Genomic DNA, 19,100 nt, shown 5'->3' with positions numbered 1-19,100 from the left:
ACCTATGGCACACGTTCCAGAGGGAGCTGCTCCCTTCCTCCTCTCCATGCACACCTGAGAATATTTCTCACATCGCCCACCCTCTGCCCAGAAGCCCAGTGGGAGCACTTCTTCCTTCTCCTGTCTGGGGAAAGGCAGGGCTCACATTACAGTTTCAGCACTCTGTCTCTAAAAGGTTCACCATCACTGCCCTAAGATCTCAAAGTTCTCTGATTTTTGTGGCTTGCCGATCTCTCTTACTTTCTCTTTAGGTCTTTTCCCATTGGCTTTCTGGGTGCAATTAGTCATCCAGGATCCTCTATTACTTCCAAACACTCTTTCATTTCATTGGTTCCTTTCTCTGGGACTGGATATATGCCTACCCAAGGTAAATTTTTCTTTTCTCTCCCTATTTAATCCCTCCCCCCCCCCCACACACACTTTCAATACACATTCTGACTTTCGATTCCCCCTCAGTTTCAGGATCTCTCCCTGTGTGATGAGTCATTTCAGTTGTGTCTGATTCTTTGTGACCCCACATGTGGTTTTCTTGGCCAAGATATTACAGTGGTTTGCCATTTTCTTCTCCAGCTCGTTTTTTTTTTTTTACAGATGTGGAAACTCAACCAAGAAGGTTGGGTGACTTACCCAAGGACATATAGCTAATGTTTCTAAAGTCGGATATGAACTCAGGAAGATGTCTTCTTGACTCCAGGCCCAGCTCTCTGTCCACTGTGCCACCTAGCTGCACCTAAGAATGCTGGCTATCATTATTATTTCCCAGTCTCAGTCCCTGATACAATAAAATATAGCTGATGAGTAGTTTTTGCACCTCTCAAGTCAACCAGCATTTATTAAGCACCTACCATGTCCTAGGCACTGTACTTAACTCTGGATACAAAAAAAGATCAAGATAGTCACTTCTCAAGGAGTTCACTGTATCATGGATGAAACAATTATGAACAAATAAGATCTAGAAGGAGATAGCTATGTGATGTAGTGGACTGAGAGCCAGGTTTAGAGAGAGAGTAGGTCCTGGGTTCAAATCTAGTCTCAGATACCTCCTAGATGTGTGACTCTGGACAAATCACTTACCCTCCATTGCTTAGCCCTTACTAATTTCTGCCTTGGAACCTATTCACAGTATTGATTCTAAGATGGAAGGGAAGGGTTAAAAAAATAGCTATAGACCAGACGAAGAGATTATCTCTGAAGGAAAGCCCTAGAATTAAGGGGGATTAGAAAAGCTGCCTTGTTGAAGGTCAGGCTTCAAAGTAAGACTTCAAGGAAGCCAGGAGGAGACCATAAGGACAGAGGGAGTTCCAGATATAAGGGACAGCAAACAAAAATTCAGGGGAGCAGGAAGATGGAGTATTTTGTTCAGGGAACAGCAAGGAAGCCATTTGCTGGATAGTGGAGAATATGAAGGCTGGGTGTAAGGTTTAAGAAAATTGGAAAGGAGGGCAGTTGGGTGGCTCAGTGGATTGAAAGTCAGGCCTAGAGATGGGAGGTCCTGGGTTCCCATCTGACCTCAGAGACTTCCTGGCTATGTGACCCTGGACAAGTCACTTAACCCTGCACTGCCTAGCCCTTACTGCTCTTCCGCCTTGGAACCAATACATAGTATTGATACTAAAGTGGAAGGGAAGGGTTTAAAAAAACAAACAAACTAGAAAAGAGGAAGGGAGAAGGTTGTGAAGGACTCTCCCCCATCCTAAACTCTTACCTTTTGTGTTAGAATAAATATTGTGTTTTGGTTCTAAGGCAGAAGAACAGTAAAAGCTAGGAAATAGGGGTTAAGTGACTTGCCCAGGGTCACAAACCTCGTATGTAATTAGAATTTTCTCCTCAGGGCCTCTCTCTCCCAGCATCCCAGATATGTATCTATGTTACATAACTAACTTAGGGAACATATAAGTTTTGTGTAGCTCCACCCTCGATTTCTGCTCTGGGGAAACATGGCTGTGGCGGTTGGGTGAGTGCCACGCAGGAGAATTTTACTCATGTGGCTTTACTCATGCTTTTACTTTTGTTCTTGTATTTCTTCTACTTTAAATGATTACTAATAAATCTTATAAAATATAATATTTGGAGTTATTGGATATTAATTTAAATCTTATACTAGGAAGTGTCTGAGGTCAGATTTGAACCCCAAACCTCCTAACTCTGGGCCTGACTCTTTATCCACTGAGCCACTTAGCTGGCTTTCTTTTTCTTCTTCCTTCTTTCTGTCTTTCCTTCCTTCTTTATTTCCTACTCTTTCTTTTCTTTCTTCCTTTCTTTCATTCTCTCTCTCTCTCTTTCCTTCTTTCCTCTTGCCATCTTAGTATTAATTCAAAGACAGAAGAGTGGCAAGGGCTAGGCAACTGGAGTTAAGTGACTTGCCCAGGGTCACACAGCTAGGAAACTATGTGAGGCCACATTTGAACCCAGATCCTTCCAACTCCAGGCCCCGCTCTCTATCCATTATGTTACCTATAAAATACCCCTATAAAATACTTAAAAGTCCTTTTCTATTTGATCTTGGAAACAACAGAAAATCATTAATGTTTATTAATTGGAGAATGATGTGTAGATGTGACCTTTAGAAAGAACACTTTGGTCAACAACCCAGTCACCACAGAAAGGCTGAGTTACTTGCTCAGGGAAACATTGTTAATAAGTACCTGAAGGAGAATTTGAACTCAGGTCTTCCTGACTTCAGGTCTGAGACCCTACCTACTGTCACCTAGCTGCTGTTGTCCTGGTGTTGTGAATATTATTATCCTTTTTTCCTACCATACCCTATTCAAAAAAAGTTAACAAATCTTTTTACTTTTTATTTTTTAAGGTTTGTCCATTTTTTTTTTCAAGATCACACATCAGGACAATTTTCATTATTTTTATTTTTCTAATTCTTCTATTAAATGCATATTTCCACGTTCATCATATTATGTGAAAGAGGACGAATATCAGGCCTGCTATATGACTCAGCCAATAGAATGTCAGTCCTGGAGTTAGGAGAACCTGGGATCAAATCTAACCTGAGGCACTTTCTAGCTATGTAACCCTAGGCAAGTCGCTTAACCCCAATTGCCTTTTTCTTACTGCTCTTCTGCCTTGGAACTGATACTTGTATCAATTCTAAGACAGAATGTAAAGGTTTACAAAAAAAGAAGAAGATACATATTGCTTATGCTAGAGGAAAATTCATGGAAGAAATAAAGTGAAGAATGGCATGCTTTAATCTGCATTTAGCTTCCATCAGTTCCTTCTGTGGTGGTGGATAGCCTTTTTCATCATGAGTCCTTTGGAGCATTGCAGATATGGTTAAGTCATTTACAGTTGATCATCACATATCATCGTTGTTAATATGTACAACCTTCTTCAGGTTCTGCTCACTTCACTTTTCATCATTTCATAAAAGTCTTTCTAGGTTTTCTGTTTGATCATCTTGTTTATAATTTCTTCTGGTGAAACAGATTTCCTTTATAATCAGAGATCGGAATTGCTATCCCCACTTTTTAAATTTTTTTTTTTTAATTTAAACCCTTAACTTCTGTGTATTGACTTATAGGTGGAAGAGTGGTAAGGGTAGGCAATGGGGGTCAAGTGACTTGCCCAGGGTCCCACTTTTTAAATTTTTGCTAAAGAGTAGTAGATTCTGTTCCAGCCCTTTACGTTTACTCTATGTGTGTCCCCCTGCTTTAAATGTGGCATATTGTGAGATAATGGCTTTTAATCCACTCTGCTTTCCTCTTCCACTTCATGGTAGAGTTCATATCTGCAGTTGATTACAGCATGTTTCCCTCCATCTTATTTTCCCCATTTATCCTACTCGTTTCCTCCTTTCTTCTGCCTTTTCCTGTTCACAAATATTTTTGTTTCTGACAACAGACTCCCCAAATTCTCCCTCTCTTTGGTCCAGCCCTCCCTTTTCTTATTTCCTGCTCCCCTTTCTTACTTAGGATGAGTTTCTATAGCCAACTGCAAGTGGATGTTATTTCTGTTTTTCAATAATTCTGATGAAAGTTTCAAGAATTGCCTGCCCTCTCCCATCTTCCCCTCTACTGTATTGATTCTTACTTGCCTCCTCCTATGAGATAATTTACCCTCAATTTTCTCTTCTTCTCTCTTTTCTCAGTGTATTCCTCTTTCTTATCCTTTGATTTTGTTTTGCTTTTTTGGAGTGATAGCATCCCACCATAGCCAATTTATTCTCTGTTCTCTGGTCATATATAATTTAGGTTCACTGCCTTGAGAGTGATAAAGTTCTTGAGTATCTTCCTACCTTAAGTATCCTAGTAATTTAGGTACCTTAGGTACTTCAATTATCCCTGATATCTTAAGTATCTTGTCACCATATTGTCAACTTGGAAAAACACAGAACAACTAACATAGTCATAAAAACCGAGTCTTCAATCAGGAAAGAGATAGATCCAATATAATAGGCCAAATGCCCAAAACTACACAGAGTCAAAACCCTGGGGCTCTTGGGGACAGTATCCCTGGGAGAATGCACCTCCACTAGATGATTCTCCAAAGAACAACAGAACCTGAGGATGCTTTATCCCCTTTGGAAAACTCAGGACATCAAGCCTACACTGACAGATTGCAAGTAGGCTTGAGAAAGAGGCCATAGCCAGAGGCTGGGGTATCAAGGAGTCTTCCTCTGGGACTTCCCCTCCAGTGAGTTCTCAGGGGACAGGGGCAGAATTGGCATCTCCAGATTTCAAGTTGACAGTATGTAGTAATGCAGCCAGTTTAAACCCATTGTTTTCCTTGATTACATTAAGTATCTAAAGTACTTTAAGTATCTCTCATATCCTAGATCTCTCTCTCTTTTTTTTTTAAACCCTTAACTTCTGTGTACTGGCTCCTTGGTGGAAGAGTGGTAAGGGTGGGCAATGGGGGTCAAGTGACTTGCCCAGGGTCACCCAGCTGGGAAGTGTCTGGGGCCGGATTTGAACCTAGGACCTCCCATCTCTCAATCCACTGAGCTACCCAGCTGCCCCCTGTATCCTAGATATCTTAAACGTCCTGGTGCTTTTACTTTAAGAGAGGCTCCTTGGAAGGGAATGCTTTCTTTTTAACTTCCATTTTTTTTTTACATTGTTATTACATTTTACAAATTAGTAAACGGAGGCTCACAATAGTTTCTCTTGGGTCATTAGGGCAGGAAATGTCCGAAGAGGGATTCGATCTTATGTCTCTCCTTCCTCTAAACTAACCCCAAGGCTCAAGCTGCAGCACAGGAAAGCCAAGAGTCTTTGGAGCCCAGGGACCGGGAAAGCAAAATAGGCTTCTCCGCGGGGTCCCCCTTCTGGCTATCTCGGGAAAGTCCTCGCCGGAATCAGTTTTCTGGTCACGTGTAGGGACCCGGCAGGGAACCGGCTCTGGCCAGACTAATATTCCCTCCGCATTCTGAGTAGGTGCGCCCTGCTCCCGGCCTCCCCGCATCCCTTCATCTGCGCATGCTCCACCGAGGCAGCGGCCTTGGAGCCAGAGCGAGACCAGATTGGTCAGTGCCGTGACCAATCAGAGGAAAGACTCGGAAGGCGGTGTTCCCTCCACCCCTTCTCCCTCCTAAACTCTTGGCCAGTCGGCGGGCGTCCAGGGCCGCAGCGACCAATCAGCGGAGAGGGGAGTGGCCTTCTTCAGTCCTTGCTCAGAAATTCTGTTAAAGGTCTTTTGATGCCGGGAGGGAGATGGAGGGGGATGGGGGGCACTTAAGCAGTGGGCATTAAAAATCCGTTCTCCCTCCCCCTCTCTCTGTATCCCACTCCAAGAATCCCTTACCTTCTTTGGGGACTCATTTCTTCCCATCTGTAAGATCAGGGGGTCGGACTGACGTCCTTTCCAGCTGTGACATTGTGTGGTCCATCCTCCTGCTCAGGAATCGTGTGTGGCTCCCCATTACCCGTAGCTTCCCTCCGGACTCTTTCCCCTTTCCCTGAAGCCCTCCTCTTCTCCATAGAGATATCAGCTCGAGAGCCGAGAAAACAGTCCTTTACATGGAGAATCTGAACTTGCTCTTAATGTCACTAAGTGTAGCTCAATGGAATTGGTTTCCTTGGTAATCCTCTGTATGTGTTTTAAAGACAAGAGGCAACCTCAGCGGAGAGAGAAAGATGTCCACAATACCAACAAGATTAAGAACCCGTGGTCTGGATGGGACCCAAGAGGCCATCTCCTCATTGTATATGTAATAAGAACAACTCTAATTGTATAGTATTTTAAAGTTTGCAAAGCCCCGTAAGACATCTCAAAAATATTGTCTCATCCTTACAACACTCCCCAGAGGCAGATGATGTCCCCATTTTACAGATCAGGAGACAGAGGCACTTAACTGAGCTTAAGTAACTTGCCTAGTCACACAGCTAGTATGTATCTTTGGCTGGATTTAAATTCTTCCCTACTCCAGGTCCAGCCCTCTGGCAACTGTGCCACCCGGATCAGGAAACTGAGGCCCGAGGACCTTGGGGCTTGACCCAGGTCCCCCAGGTTCTCCTTGACTCCAGAATCAGTGCTCATTCCATTATGGCCTTCCCTCTTTCCATTCCCTTGCTCTTCCCCATTTTGCTGCATTCCCTCCTCCTCTTCCTGGAAGTTCTCCTAGTCCCTCCCTACATATTAATTGACATGTTTCATACAGACCTCAATGTGCACTCATTTGTGTTTGGGATAGAATCTAAATCCTTGAAGGCAGGAACTTTCTCAGTTGTGCCTTTGTCTCCCCAGGACATAGCTTGTTGACTGATTTACTGATGGGTTGTGCAAGTTCCTTCACCTTTGCCTGTGAGCTCCTTGAGAGCAGGGATGGTTCTTTGCCCCACTTTTTTTTTTGATCCCCAGCTCTCACCCCTGTGCCTGGCACACAGTAGGTCGTCTGCCTGAATGTAGAGTCCTGTACACATCTAATGATTGCAAGTCTGAGCCTCTTTTCTGAGGAGAAGGCAGCAATAGACTGGAGTGGCTCCCTGAGGGCTCCTGGTGTTTTCCTTCTCTCTTCCCCCTTAGCAGAGGGCACAAAGAGGATGTGGAATAGGGAGACTCCCCGTTTCAGATCAACAAACTAGTGGAGAAGAGTTCTTTGCATCTTTTTCTCTAGCTTGTCTGCTTCCTCCCGGCTTCTTTTGGGTTCCAGGGCAAATCTCCTTCTCCAGGAAGCCCTTAATTCTAGTGCCTTCCCTCTGCCTCCAATTTATCCAGCCTCTGGCTTGTCTGTCTCTTTGGACTGTGAGCCCCTTGAGGGCAGGGACTGTCTTTTGCTCTTTTTTTGGTATCATCAGCACTTAGTGCATTGCCTGGCACCCAGCTGGTGCTTAATAGATGTTTATTCCCTGATCTGCTGATAGAATGACAGCCCTGAGAAGAGCCTCCAAAGCTCAGGCTAGGGGAGAGAAGCTGGGCTGGCTGGTAGCCTCCATACCTGCCCCTCCCAACCACATCAAGGAGATCAGGGCTCTGAGGCAACTAGGCAACAGATCCTGATATCTGGGTCCCTGGTGTGGGAGGGATCTGGGGAGATCTGGGCTTCTGGGTCCCTGAGGAGGAAGGGGCTGGGGACTAGATGCCGGAGTCTGGGTAGGGAGGAGGGGGCTGAGATCTCAGCTTTCTGAATTCTGGAGCACGAGGGACTCCTGGGGCTTGGGAAGGGACAGAGCCAGGCAGGAAGCCGCCTGGGCTGTTTACTTTGGCCACAGGACAAGGGGTTGGCCAAGAGAGGACACAAGAAAGATTTATTGTTCATCCTGCAAAATCCCCACCCCCTTCTCAGGCTGGGAACTTGGGGACCTTCCGAGTACATACTCAGATCTCCCTCCTGGGGCCCCCTGCCCTTCCCAGAACCACACTGCTCTGTCCTCCTAGAGAGGGGAGGCCACAGCCCAACCCCCCTCTCTTCCAAGTAGAGCAGCCCCCCTGCTGGGATTTCTAGGGGAGAGGCTGGAGATCAATGTTAAAAGGATTAGGAAAGAGAAATCTGGCTTCAGTTTGCAGAGGATGTGGAAAGCAGCCTCCAGGAAGCCCACCCCTTCCAGGGAGTCAGCAATCCTGTACTCCCAGCACGATCCAAATTGGGCACCCAAAGGGTCCTACCCCTAGCAAAACCCAGTTAGAGAGTCAGCAATCCTGTCCCCCTCCCCCAGCATGATCTAAATTGGGCACCCAAAGGGTCCTACCCCCAGCAGACCCAGAAATCCCATCTCCCAACATTGTCCAAGTGAGAACCCCAGGAAAGCTGTCATCCAGAAACTTCTCCTTTGGGGGTCCAGGGGATCTGCACCCCAACAACAACATTTCCTCTCAGGGTACCCCTGCCCCCCAGTAGCCCAGTAGAATGGGGAATCCAGTAGCCCATTCAATTTGACCAGTCTCAGGCATCTAGTCCCCTAGTTCCCACTTCAGCTAAGAACCTAGAGAATCCCCCCTACCATTTCCTATCTCCATTAGGTGTCTGGGCCTCCTGTTCTGAGTTCTTCCTTTTCAAATTTCCCATAAGGCCCTTGATCTGCTTCTCTCTGGCCCCTCTAAGGTGTATCCACCTTCCTTCCCTCATTCTTAGATACCTGGATACTAGGCAGCTTCTCTTCTAGACGAGGGCCTCCCCAGCATTTCGCCACGGAGCCCAGGACCCCCTACACTCTTTTCGGGTCTGGCTGTGATTTTATCAGTGTGAGGAGTTCCCAGCGTGGAGAGCTGGATTGGAAATGGGAAGGTTTGGGATCCAGTTGGGGTTCTTTGATATTTCCTCCCCATAGAGATGGAGCAGGCCCTCAAACTCTCTGGCTCTGCTTCCCAACCTTGTCCCTCTCAGTTCTAGATCAATGATTCTACGCAATCCTCTTCCGTCCCCTTCGGCCCTTCTGCCACTGTTCTGTAACCAGAATCTTCACAGGCTGCCCAGGGCACAGAGACATTTTAAATGACCTGCCCAGGGTCACAGAGTCAGAAACCTCTTCTCTCTGCCAGGAGATGCTTAATAAATGTTCACCGAATGTAAGACATGGGAGGCAAATACTCCTCTGGCATCCAATGGGCCAGACCCTCACCCTGCTCCAGGACTCAGTGATCTGAAGTCCCTGGCATGCCAAGGTGCAGAGGTCTGGATCTCCCAGCCTCGTTGTACCCATCCCCACATCCCAGAAGAAGTCACTTGAGTCTCTTTTATAGACCATTTTATTGGGGAAAAGTTTGGGAGTGATGCTTCAGGCTGGAGCTACCTGGGTTGGGGGAAAGATAGAGGAGAGCAGCGGGATACAGCATCGGTTCATCATTGGTCCCCCTTTAGCAGGTGAATGATCTGATCTGTCAGAATCCCAGTGTATGTGGTCATGGCCTCCGAGCCTTTGTCATAAGCATGCCTGTGGGGAAGAGAGGGACTAGGCTGAGGGAGGAGAATGCCTAGGGCTCTCACAGCTCCTGAGACCTGGGGCCTATACTCCTAAGTTTCTGAAGGAAGAAGAGACTAGGGAGGAGGAAATAGGAGCCTGGATTCTAGGGTCGTCAAGGGAAGCTGGGGGGCCTACTTCTGTAGGCTCCAGGGGACTAAGGGTCTGGATACCTGGGTCTCTGAAGCAGGAAAAGATCTGGGGCCCAGGAGACTGGACACCTGGAACATTAGATTACCTCTAAAAGGGGAAGGACACTAGGGACTAGGATGCCTCTATCCCTGGAGGGCTGGGTGGCAAAGGGCCGGAGATGGCATCTCAAGGGATGTCTGATGTCTGTTGGGCTGGGCGAGGGTAGTGTTTACCTGATATTCTGATCCATTGCAGGTATCTGTACTTTCTCATAGATTTGATGGGCTTTAGCCTTGGCAGACTCCCAGTAGCCATAGAGTTGGCTCTGGAACTTACTCAGCAGGGTAGGGCTCTCTTCCCGTCGAAATCGGGGCCTGGCAGCCTGGGCTGCTGGGAGGAAAGAGCGGGGAGAGACGGAAGTGGGGCTGTGGCCTAATGGCATCACGCCATCAGGTTATTGAAGGATCCAGGTCAAAGGAGAATTGGAGAAAACCAAGGCCTGGGAATCAGCAGGGAATGAGGAACGATGGAGGAAATCGAATAAGGAGAAGGGCTAGGGAGGAAGGGAGAGTTAGAGATGAAGGAAAGAACTGGGCCACCGGAGAACTGGAGAGTGTCAATTCAGCAGAGAATTTGGGGCAGACAGAGAATGGAGAAGGTGGAGAATGAGGGCCAGAGGAGGCCTGAGTAAAGGAGGCTGAACATGCTCTGTCCCACACTGAGCCAGCCCACCCTCAGCTCTTAAAGCCAATCCTACTCACCTGAGCCCAGCAGCAGCACCAGCAGCAGGCAGAAGGTAAGGGTGGGGAGGCTCTTGGCACCCATGATGTCAGGAAGAACTGGCCAAATTAGTGGAAGGAATGAGGTTTGAGGAAGCGTCCGGGACCCTCATACCCTGGAATCATTTCATTCCCGAAGGAGCATTTTCTCCCACCTCTCTCCTAGGTCCCTCCCATTCCCTGTTTCTCTCTGGCATTTCCCCCTTCTCTCCCTGGGCCCCTTCTGCCCCCTCTCCCCCTTTTTCTTCATCTCCCTTCAGGCTCCCTTTTCTTCTCAGTGTCCTTGGGATCGAGCCTTTCCTTCCCCTGTCTGTCAGGCCTAGGGTAGAGAGTTCTTTACTGGCCTTCCAGCAAAGACCAAATCCTTCTTCCCCTTCTGTAAAAAGAAGGAATTGGGCTTGGCTTTCCCTACGGTCACTTCTAGCTTTGATGTTCTTTGTTCTATGGCTGGCCCTCCTAGGCCCACACCAAATGAGAGCTTATTGAATTCACTGATAATCCAGAAGTTCCAGCCCAGAATGGGCCCTTTCCCCTCTCTAGTCCTTGGTTTCTTCCTCTGTAAAACTGCAGGGACCTGGACTCCATAGTCCAGACCATCCCAGCCTGGAGATCTAGAATCCTCTGCCCTTGTTTGTGTCCCCTGCTTCCCGTTCTCCTCTGCCAACCCAAGCCAACCCAACAGGCAGACCGCCGGCCCTCACCTGAAGCCCCAGATGTGTTTCTGCTCATCAGCCCAGTCCAAGGCTCAGCCCCTTTATAGGTAGCCAGCCTCCCGTCCCCCCCTCCTCCAAGAATGGCTCAAAGTCCAGGCCAACACAACAGAGGTTTGTCGGGTTGGGGGTGGGAATGGAAGACCCAAATCAGGACAGCTCAGGGGGACCTTCTCATTCCTGGGAATCTACTCAAGAGGAGGAGCTACCCGGGTCACGGAAGGACCAGGATTCCCAGATCCCGGAGGGGCTGTTAGAATCCTCAGAATGGACCAGGGGACGAGGTGCCGGAATCCTAGGAAGAGAGCTCCTGAAAGGATCTTGTGGCCAGAATCTCGGCCTGTCCCCTAAACCGCCAAGGCTCACCAGGGGCCCTCCCGGGATTCCTTCTCCCCCTCTCCCAGAGTCTACCTGACTCCTCAGGGATTTGGGGGTGGAGGGAACCCCTAGAGATGCCCTTCCATTTCCCGATGGATATTCTAGAGCTAGGCTAGCGTGGCCCAACTCCAGAGACTTTTATCAGTTAATTAGATAGGGTGGGGTGGCCAACCAAAGCTGAAGAGGAGGCTCTTGGGAGGAAACAGAAAGCAGACTTTATTGAGAACACCGGGCAGGAGGGAGGGAGGACTGATTGTCTTACAGATAATTGTTAGTTATTGAATGTTCTAGCGGCGGAAGGCCCTTCTGACACAATGTTTTAGAGCACAGAACAAAGAATGTCAGGGCAAAAAGGACCTCCGTGGAACAGAGAATGTCAGAGCTGGAAGGGGCCTTGGATCCGGCACTGGCACACCTGGAGGGAACTTAGAACAGAATATCGGAGCTAGGCAGGGTCTTAGAGCAGAGAATGTCACAGCTGGTAGGGGCCAGAGAACAAGAAGTCAGAGCTAGGAAGGTTCTTAGAGAGTGTCAGAGCTGGGAAGGAACTAAGAACAGAATATCCGAGCTAGGAAGGGTCTTAGAACAGAGAACGTCACAGCTGAGAGGGAGCTTGGAACAAAAAACACCCCCGAGTCTCCCCCAATCACTTGATAGTGGAGGGAGCTGGAGCCCAGAGAGGGGATGTCATTGCTCAAATCTGCAGGCATCGTTGGGGTTTCTTGCTTCTTAGCCCGGGCTCTAAGAGCCTCCACAGAACTTAGTCGGGCACAGACTTCGGACTTTCTCCCTGGAGGTGTGGAGCCAGTTCTGGGCTCGGAGGCCCAGGCCACTGAGATGGTCTTCATAATAAGTCTGGAGATAGCCTCGGACGGGTCCTGGAGTCCTGTGGATGCGGTGAGGAGGTCATCGCAGGGCCTGCCCCCTTTAGCTCCGCAGCCCACTTAGGCACATCCAGGTGTCCAGACCCCTAAGCCTGCTCTCTCTGGGATGCGAGGTGGGCTGCCAGGTGGGCTTCCCTCGCCTCCCTCAGGAATCCAGGAACCAACGGGAGGTTCCCTCTCTCTCTCTCTCATTGGCCAAAGTCTCGGATTGCCCTCTCGGAGACCCGGGCATCGTGATCCTGCAGGGAGCCGGGCTTCCCAGCCCCCCACGGGCATCCTAATCTCTCAGAAGCCCAGGGATGCTGGCCCACTCACCGGATCCAGTTCCAGCTCTCAGTGGCCCTGGTTAGCAAGGGCTCCACAGTCCTCCAGAAGAAACGGGACACCTTCCAACCTTCCTGCTTGCCCTCCTCAAGGTGCTGGCCGGCCGGGATGTCCTCCCCGTGACCCCCTGAAAATGGAGCGAACCATGGGTGGGAGCCCCGGTCATTACCCACCCCGGCGGCCTGTTACTCCCTTCTGGCACCACGGGGTCTCCTCCTTACCCACCTGCTTCTCCCTGAGTGTATCCTCCCCCTCCCCCCACCCCAGGCCACAAGCACTGGCATCCCTCAAGTCAAGTCAATGGGCATTTATTAAGCACCTGCTGTGTACCAGGTATAGTGCTAAGCCCTGGGGAGCAGAGAAAGGCAGAAGACATCCCCTGCCCTCAAGGAGCTCACCAGCCAGTGACTAACGAGGGAGGTGACATGTCCACAACTATGGACAAACAAACTATAGACAGGTTACGAAGAACAAATGAGGAAAGCCCCCTGAGGAAGGGGGGAGACTTGGCTAGAGTCACACAAATGGTAAGTGTCAGACAGGTCTGGAGACAGGAAGTCCTGAGTTCAAATTTGACCTCAAACACTTCCTAACTATGTGACCCTGGGAAAGTCACTTAACCCCACCTGCCTAGCTCTTCTTGCTCTTCTGTTTTGGAACTGATACTTGGTATTGATTTTAACACAGAAAGTAAGAGTTTAAAAAAAGTGTCTGAGTCAGGTTTTGAATTCAGGTCCTCTTGACTCACTGCTCTGTACTCTCTCTACTTCCCTTTTTTTTAAACCCTTACTTTCTGTGCTACTTACAACTCTAAGACATAAGGGCAAGGGCTAGGCAAAAAGGGTTAAGTGGGGGGCAGCTGGGTAGCTCAGTGGATTGAGAGTCAGGCCCAGAGACAGGAGGTCCTAGGTTCAAATCTGGCCTCAGACACTTCCCAGCCGTGTGACCCTGGGCAAGTCACTTGATCCCCATTACCTACCCTTACCACTCTTCTGCCTTGGAGCCAATACACAGTATTGTTTCCAAGACAGAAGGTAAATGTTTTAAATTTAAAAAAAAAAGTTAAGTGTTAAGTGACTTACCCAGGGTCACACAGCTAAGAAGTCTCTGAGGTCAAATTTGAACCCTGGTCCTCCCATCTCCAGGACTAGTGCTCTATCCACTGAGCTACCTAATTGCCCTGACTTCTACCTTGTTCTGTCTATACGCCCAGGGTTATCTGATCCATGCAGTGGCCTAAACACGCACATGCCTGTGGAGGCACCCAGAGGGAGGTTTCCTCTGACCCAAGTATAGCCTTGCACATGGGCACTAACACACTGAACCCTTTACACGCACACGTCCGCGAGGATCCAGGCACCTACCTGCTCATTTGCTCCTTCACATGCAGGGATCCCCTCTCCGGCCTCCACCCCTCCCAAAGGCTTACCTGTGGCCCAGGCCAGGACCAGAACCCAAAGCAAGATAGAGGGCCCACTTGGACAGGTCAATCGAGGGAAAACCATGGCTAGGGGCTTTGTACCTTTCAGCCGGTCAGGATTCCCCGGAGAGGAAGTGAGGATGTGTGTGGGGGGGACAAACTCAGTGGAGCCCCTCCCCCCAGGGCCAGTACCGCCCCTTGGCACCAACTGGCTCAAGCCACCATGTTCCCTGCCACTGGCCTGTCCCTCTGGGTGTCGCACCTTTGTCCTCGCTGTTCTCTCTCCTCCCCAGCTGTCCTCAGCTTTTCCCCCTATTCTGATCCAGGTTTAAGGCCCATCTCTGTCCCGACTGACTTCCCTGGGTGGCCTTGGATCAGTCTCTTGCCTTCCTGGACCTCAGTATCCCCACTTGGGATGATTCAGTGATCTGAACCATGGCTCCTCAGCAGTCTCTGATTTCTCTCCCTTTCACTCTGGGCCACAAAGAAGTAAACACTTGGTCACAGATTTAGAGAAAATTGACCCTGGTCCAGGGCCACAAAGATCTATGGGCCGATTCTCCTCTCCGGGCCTTGCTTTAATTATCTGTAAAATGAGAAGATGGCCTAGGAGGGATTGAAGGATCGCCCCTCCCGGATTCTCCCCTCCCCAACTCTGAGATTCCTTGCTCCAAGGTCTCTTCTAGCTTTGATATTCTTGGACTCGTCCCATCATACAGCCCCTAGCCTTTGGTCTCATCCCAAGGACAGGAAGAGGGAAGCGGGGAGGAGGAGGCACCAAGCAGGTCACTGATCCCCTGTCCGGGGCCCAAGGCCACAGTTCGGAGAGCAGAATTTGTAATGTTTGTTCAGGTTTGGAAGGGGCAAAGGTCATCCTCTGTCCACAAACTTCCTGTCTCCTACCCCCTTCTCTGACCCACAGATGTGGAGGAGAGAGACAACATGTCACAAAATCAGGGGTCATCCCCACATTCTGTGTCCTAAGCTTCCTCCTGACTTGGATATTCTATGTTCTAAGGCTCTTCCCAGTCCCAAGATTCCATGTTCTATGGTTCTTCTAGATATTCCTTGTTCTAAGGTTCTCCCCAACACTGCTATTCTTTGTTTTAAGGAGGTCCTTCTCAGTTCCAATATTCCATGTTCTATGATTCTTCTAGATCAGTGGTTCCCAAACTTTTTTGGCCTACCACCCCCTTTCCAGAAAAAATATTACTTAGCCCCCTGGAAATTAATTTTTTTAAATTTTAATAGCAATTAATAGGAAAGATAAATGAACTTGTGGCCACCACCACCCCCTGGATCACTGCAGCACCCATGGGAAGGTGATGCCCACTCTGGGAATCACTGTTCTAGATATTCCATGTTCTAAGGTTCTCCCCAACACTGCCATTCTTTGTTTTAAGGAGGTCCCTCTCAGTTCCAATATTCCATGTTCGATGGTTCTTCTAGATATTCCATGTTCTAAGGTTTTCCCCGACATTGCTATTCTTTGTTTTAAGGAGGTCCCTCTCAGATCCAATGTTCTGTGTTCTATGGTTCTTCTAGATATTCCATGTTCTAAGGTTCTCCCCAACACTGCCATTCTTTGTTTTAAGGAGGTCCCTCTCAGTTCCAATGTTCTAAGGTTCTCCCCAACACTGACATTCTTTGTTCTAAGACCCCTCCCAGTTTTAATATTCCATGTTTTAAGGTCCTTCCTGATATTCCATGTTCTAAGGTTCCTCCTAGCCCTAACAGCTCACAATCTATGATCCTATCTAATTCTGAAATTGTCTCTTCCTCTTTTATATTCTGAGGACCCGTGGCATCTGTCTGATTCTGTGGTAGTTAACAGCAGAGGCACTGGGGAGGATCAAATGCCGGGGAAGGGGGTTCAGTAGAGGCCAGGACATTTTTGAGACATGGGAGGTCATAGAGGAAGGGAAGGGAGAATTGGTGTAGAGGGAGGCCTGAGGTGGTTGGCCATGATGGAGGCTCCAGAATGAAGATGGCGCTGACATGGAATTGCTTGGGAGAGGGGAAAGTGAGAGAGAAGCTCCTTTATACCTTCCTCCCCCTGAAAATGCATTCCATAAAGAGGCTGGACTATATGGCTTCTGGGGTCCCCTCTCCTTCTAAGCCTATGATCTTAAGAATGATGGTGCTGGAGCAGTGAGAGAGCATAGTGGATAGAATGCCAGGGCCAGAATTAGGAAAACCTGGGTTCAAATTTGGCCTCAGACACTTCCTAGCTGTGTGACCCTGGGGAGGTCATTTAACTTTAGTTGCTTAGTCTTTACCACTCTTCTGTCTTAGAATTGATACTAAGACAGAAAGTAAAGGAGGAAGAGGAGATGGAAGAAGAAGAAGAAGAAGAAGAAGAAGAAGAAGAAGAAGAAGAAGAAGAAGAAGAAGAAGAAGAAGAAGAAGAAGAAGAAGAAGAAGAAGAAGAAGAAGAAGAAGAAGAAGAAGAAGAAGAAGAAGAAGAAGAAGAAGAAGAAGAAGAAGAAGAAGAAGAAGAAGAAGAAGAAGAAGAAGAAGAAGAAGAAGAAGAAGAAGAAGAAGAAGAAGAAGAAGAAGAAGAAGAAGAAGAAGAAGAAGAAGAAGAAGAAGAAGAAGAAGAAGAAGAAGAAGAAGAAGAAGAAGAAGAAGAAGAAGAAGAAGAAGAAGAAGAAGAAGAAGAAGAAGAAGAAGAAGAAGAAGAAGAAGAAGAAGAAGAAGAAGAAGAAGAAGAAGAAGAAGAAGAAGAAGAAGAAGAAGAAGAAGAAGAAGAAGAAGAAGAAGAAGAAGAAGAAGAAGAAGAAGAAGAAGAAGAAGAAGAAGAAGAAGAAGAAGAAGAAGAAGAAGAAGAAGAAGAAGAAGAAGAAGAAGAAGAAGAAGAAGAAGAAGAAGAAGAANGGAAGAGGAGGAAGATGGAAGGGAGGAAGAAAGAAATAGAGAGAAGAGAGAGAAGAGAAAGAGAAAAAGAAGAAAGAGAATAAGTGAAAAAAGAAGAAAGATAAAGAGAGAAGAAAGAAAGAAAGGAAAGAAAGAGAACGAGAGAGTAAGAAAGAAATTAAGAGAGAAAGGAAGGAAGAAAGAGAGAGAAAGAATGAAAGAAAATGATTCTGGAGCTCCACTTTGCCTGGAATTCTCTCTCTTTCCCAAGCCTAGGAACCTGGAGCCCTCAATTTTCCTAGAGTAGCAGGAGGGCACAGGGGGTGAGTGTGTCCCATCATTCTTCTTCTGGGGAGCATCCTGAGGAACTGGGGTGAAGCAGGGTGTGGGAGGAGCTCTGGTCACTCTCTCCTCCTGTCCCTTTAAGTGTATGCTGAGGTGGAGGGACATAGACTTTCAGCTCCTGATGGGTGGGATGGGGGACGGAGAAGGTTCTCTGAGTTAGGGGTACAGGGAGAGGAAGGCCAATGAGGAAAGGCTGACTGTAGCCAATGGGGGACTACAAGAATACTTTGAGATGGCCAGTTGAGGGATGAGTATGCAAAGGGTAAGAATAGGGGTACAGGATAGGGAGGGGACAGCTGTCTTTTGCTATCTGAAGGATTTCCCATAGAAGACAAATGAACTTTGCTATTCCATGGCCTCAGAGAACAAGAACTAGGAACAATTTTTTAGGAGCTCTGAGGCCATGAGGATGTAGGAGGGAGTGAGATCACCATCATTGGAAGTGTTCAAACTGAAAAGCCACTTTCCTTTTTGGAAAATTAAATTTTATTTTATTTTCAATATAAAATATTCTTCCTCTCCCCTTCCCCCCACCACTGAGAAGGCAAGAAAAACAGAACCCAATATACATACACATGGTCAGTCAAGCAAATGCTCACCTGGCCATGCTCAAAAAAGAGGATGTCAATATGCCTCAATCTAGACTCTGAGTGTCTCGACTCTCTAGCTTGAGGTGAATAACATGTTTCAGCATAAAGGCTTTGTAATTGTGGTGGGTCACTGTGCTGATCAGTGTTACGAAGTCTTTCACAGTTGATTATTTTTACATTATTGCTGTTACTGTGTAAACTCTTCTCCTGGTTCAGCTCATTTCACTTTGTATCAGTTCATACAAGTCTTCTTCATTTTTTTTGAAACCAACCCCTTTATCATTTCTTCCAGAACAATAGTATTCCATTACACTCCTAAGCATAATTTGTCCAGTCATATCCCTGTTGGATATCTAACGGTATCCCCTCTGTTTCAAATTCTTTGCTGCTACAAATAGAACTGCTAGAAATGTTTTTGTTTATATGAGTCCTTTTCTTCTTTCTTGGATCTATTAAGGGTATAGAACTAATAGCAATATCTCTGAGTCAAAGTGAATGCAAAGTTTAATAGCTTCAGGGGCAGTTCCCAATACTTTACAGAATGACTGGACTAGTTTACAGATCCACCAACAATGTATGAGTGTATCATTTTTCCCACAACCCTTCCACTATTTCTCAATTTGTAATTTTGTTCTCTTAGTCAACCAGATGGGTTTGAAGTGATATCTAAGACTTTTTTCCATTTGTATTTTGCATAATATTTGTGATTTATAGCATTTTTAAAATATGCTTATTTTTAACTTGCATTTCTTCCTCTGAAAACTACCTCTTCCTATCCTTTGGTCATGTCGATGTGTACAATGGAAGAAGCTTCTAAGGCAAAAGGAGTCACTTAGTTTTTATCCTAGGGTCTATTATTCAGTATGCAACTGGAACAGAGAACAGATTACAAGCTTTGGGGGTCTCCAACCTACAAACTTTTCCTAAAACTTGGGGTTCATCAGATCTCACTAGGCCATAAGTTTGGGGTCTCTAGATTCCACATAAATCATTTATCATTTGGAGAATGGCAGGAAGGGCTACTTTTCAAAGCAATTCAATCAGTTAACAAGCATTTATTAAGTGTTTACAATGTTCCAAGTATTCACCTACTGTATACAGACTTCTCTGCCAAGCCCTGGAGGAGCTACTTATCTAAAATGTTGGGAAAAGTCAAGGTGAGGTGGGGTAGGGGTTAAGGTTAGATGATCTCTGAGGCCCCATGAGATTTTCTGACTTGCCAGCTCCCAGGCATGGAAGCAGCAGCAGAAGTAGAGGGAGAGTGAGGGAGTTGGCCTAGGCCTGGCCATCAGGGGCTTTTCTCACCCCTGCCAGACCCAGGCCTGGTCAGCC

The 19,100-nt window shown here is 47.3% G+C and overlaps 2 protein-coding genes across 4 annotated transcripts; both read right to left on the bottom strand.

The window, feature by feature from the left end:
- Positions 1 to 9,120: 9,120 nt before the first annotated feature.
- Positions 9,121 to 11,005, bottom strand: APOC2 (apolipoprotein C2). 3 transcript variants are annotated; one of them, XM_044671083.1, is made up of 4 exons: positions 10,963 to 11,005; positions 10,244 to 10,321; positions 9,716 to 9,872; positions 9,121 to 9,323 (listed from the first exon to the last, which is right to left on the bottom strand). In XM_044671083.1, exons 1-4 carry the CDS (start codon positions 10,988 to 10,990, stop codon positions 9,233 to 9,235), a joined length of 354 nt encoding a protein of 117 aa, XP_044527018.1. In that variant the 5' UTR covers positions 10,991 to 11,005; the 3' UTR covers positions 9,121 to 9,232. The 3 variants fall into 3 exon arrangements, with proteins under 3 accessions (XP_044527018.1, XP_044527019.1, XP_044527020.1); XM_044671084.1 differs by having other exon boundaries at positions 9,716 to 9,869; XM_044671085.1 differs by lacking the exon at positions 10,963 to 11,005 and having other exon boundaries at positions 9,716 to 9,869; positions 10,244 to 10,384.
- Positions 11,006 to 11,541: 536 nt separating this feature from the next.
- On the bottom strand, positions 11,542 to 14,093 carry APOC4 (apolipoprotein C4). The gene is made up of 3 exons (XM_044671082.1): positions 13,987 to 14,093; positions 12,549 to 12,684; positions 11,542 to 12,235 (listed from the first exon to the last, which is right to left on the bottom strand). The coding sequence occupies exons 1-3, from the start codon at positions 14,060 to 14,062 to the stop codon at positions 12,091 to 12,093; spliced, it is 357 nt and encodes a 118-aa protein (XP_044527017.1). The 5' UTR covers positions 14,063 to 14,093; the 3' UTR covers positions 11,542 to 12,090.
- Between the last annotated feature and the right edge of the window lie 5,007 nt (positions 14,094 to 19,100).

This window comes from Gracilinanus agilis, chromosome 3 (assembly GCF_016433145.1).
Source record: "Gracilinanus agilis isolate LMUSP501 chromosome 3, AgileGrace, whole genome shotgun sequence".
In the NCBI taxonomy this organism is placed as follows: Eukaryota; Metazoa; Chordata; class Mammalia; order Didelphimorphia; family Didelphidae; genus Gracilinanus; species Gracilinanus agilis.
Note: the sequence above shows the minus strand (reverse complement) of the source record. Positions and strands in the feature narration are given on the sequence as shown.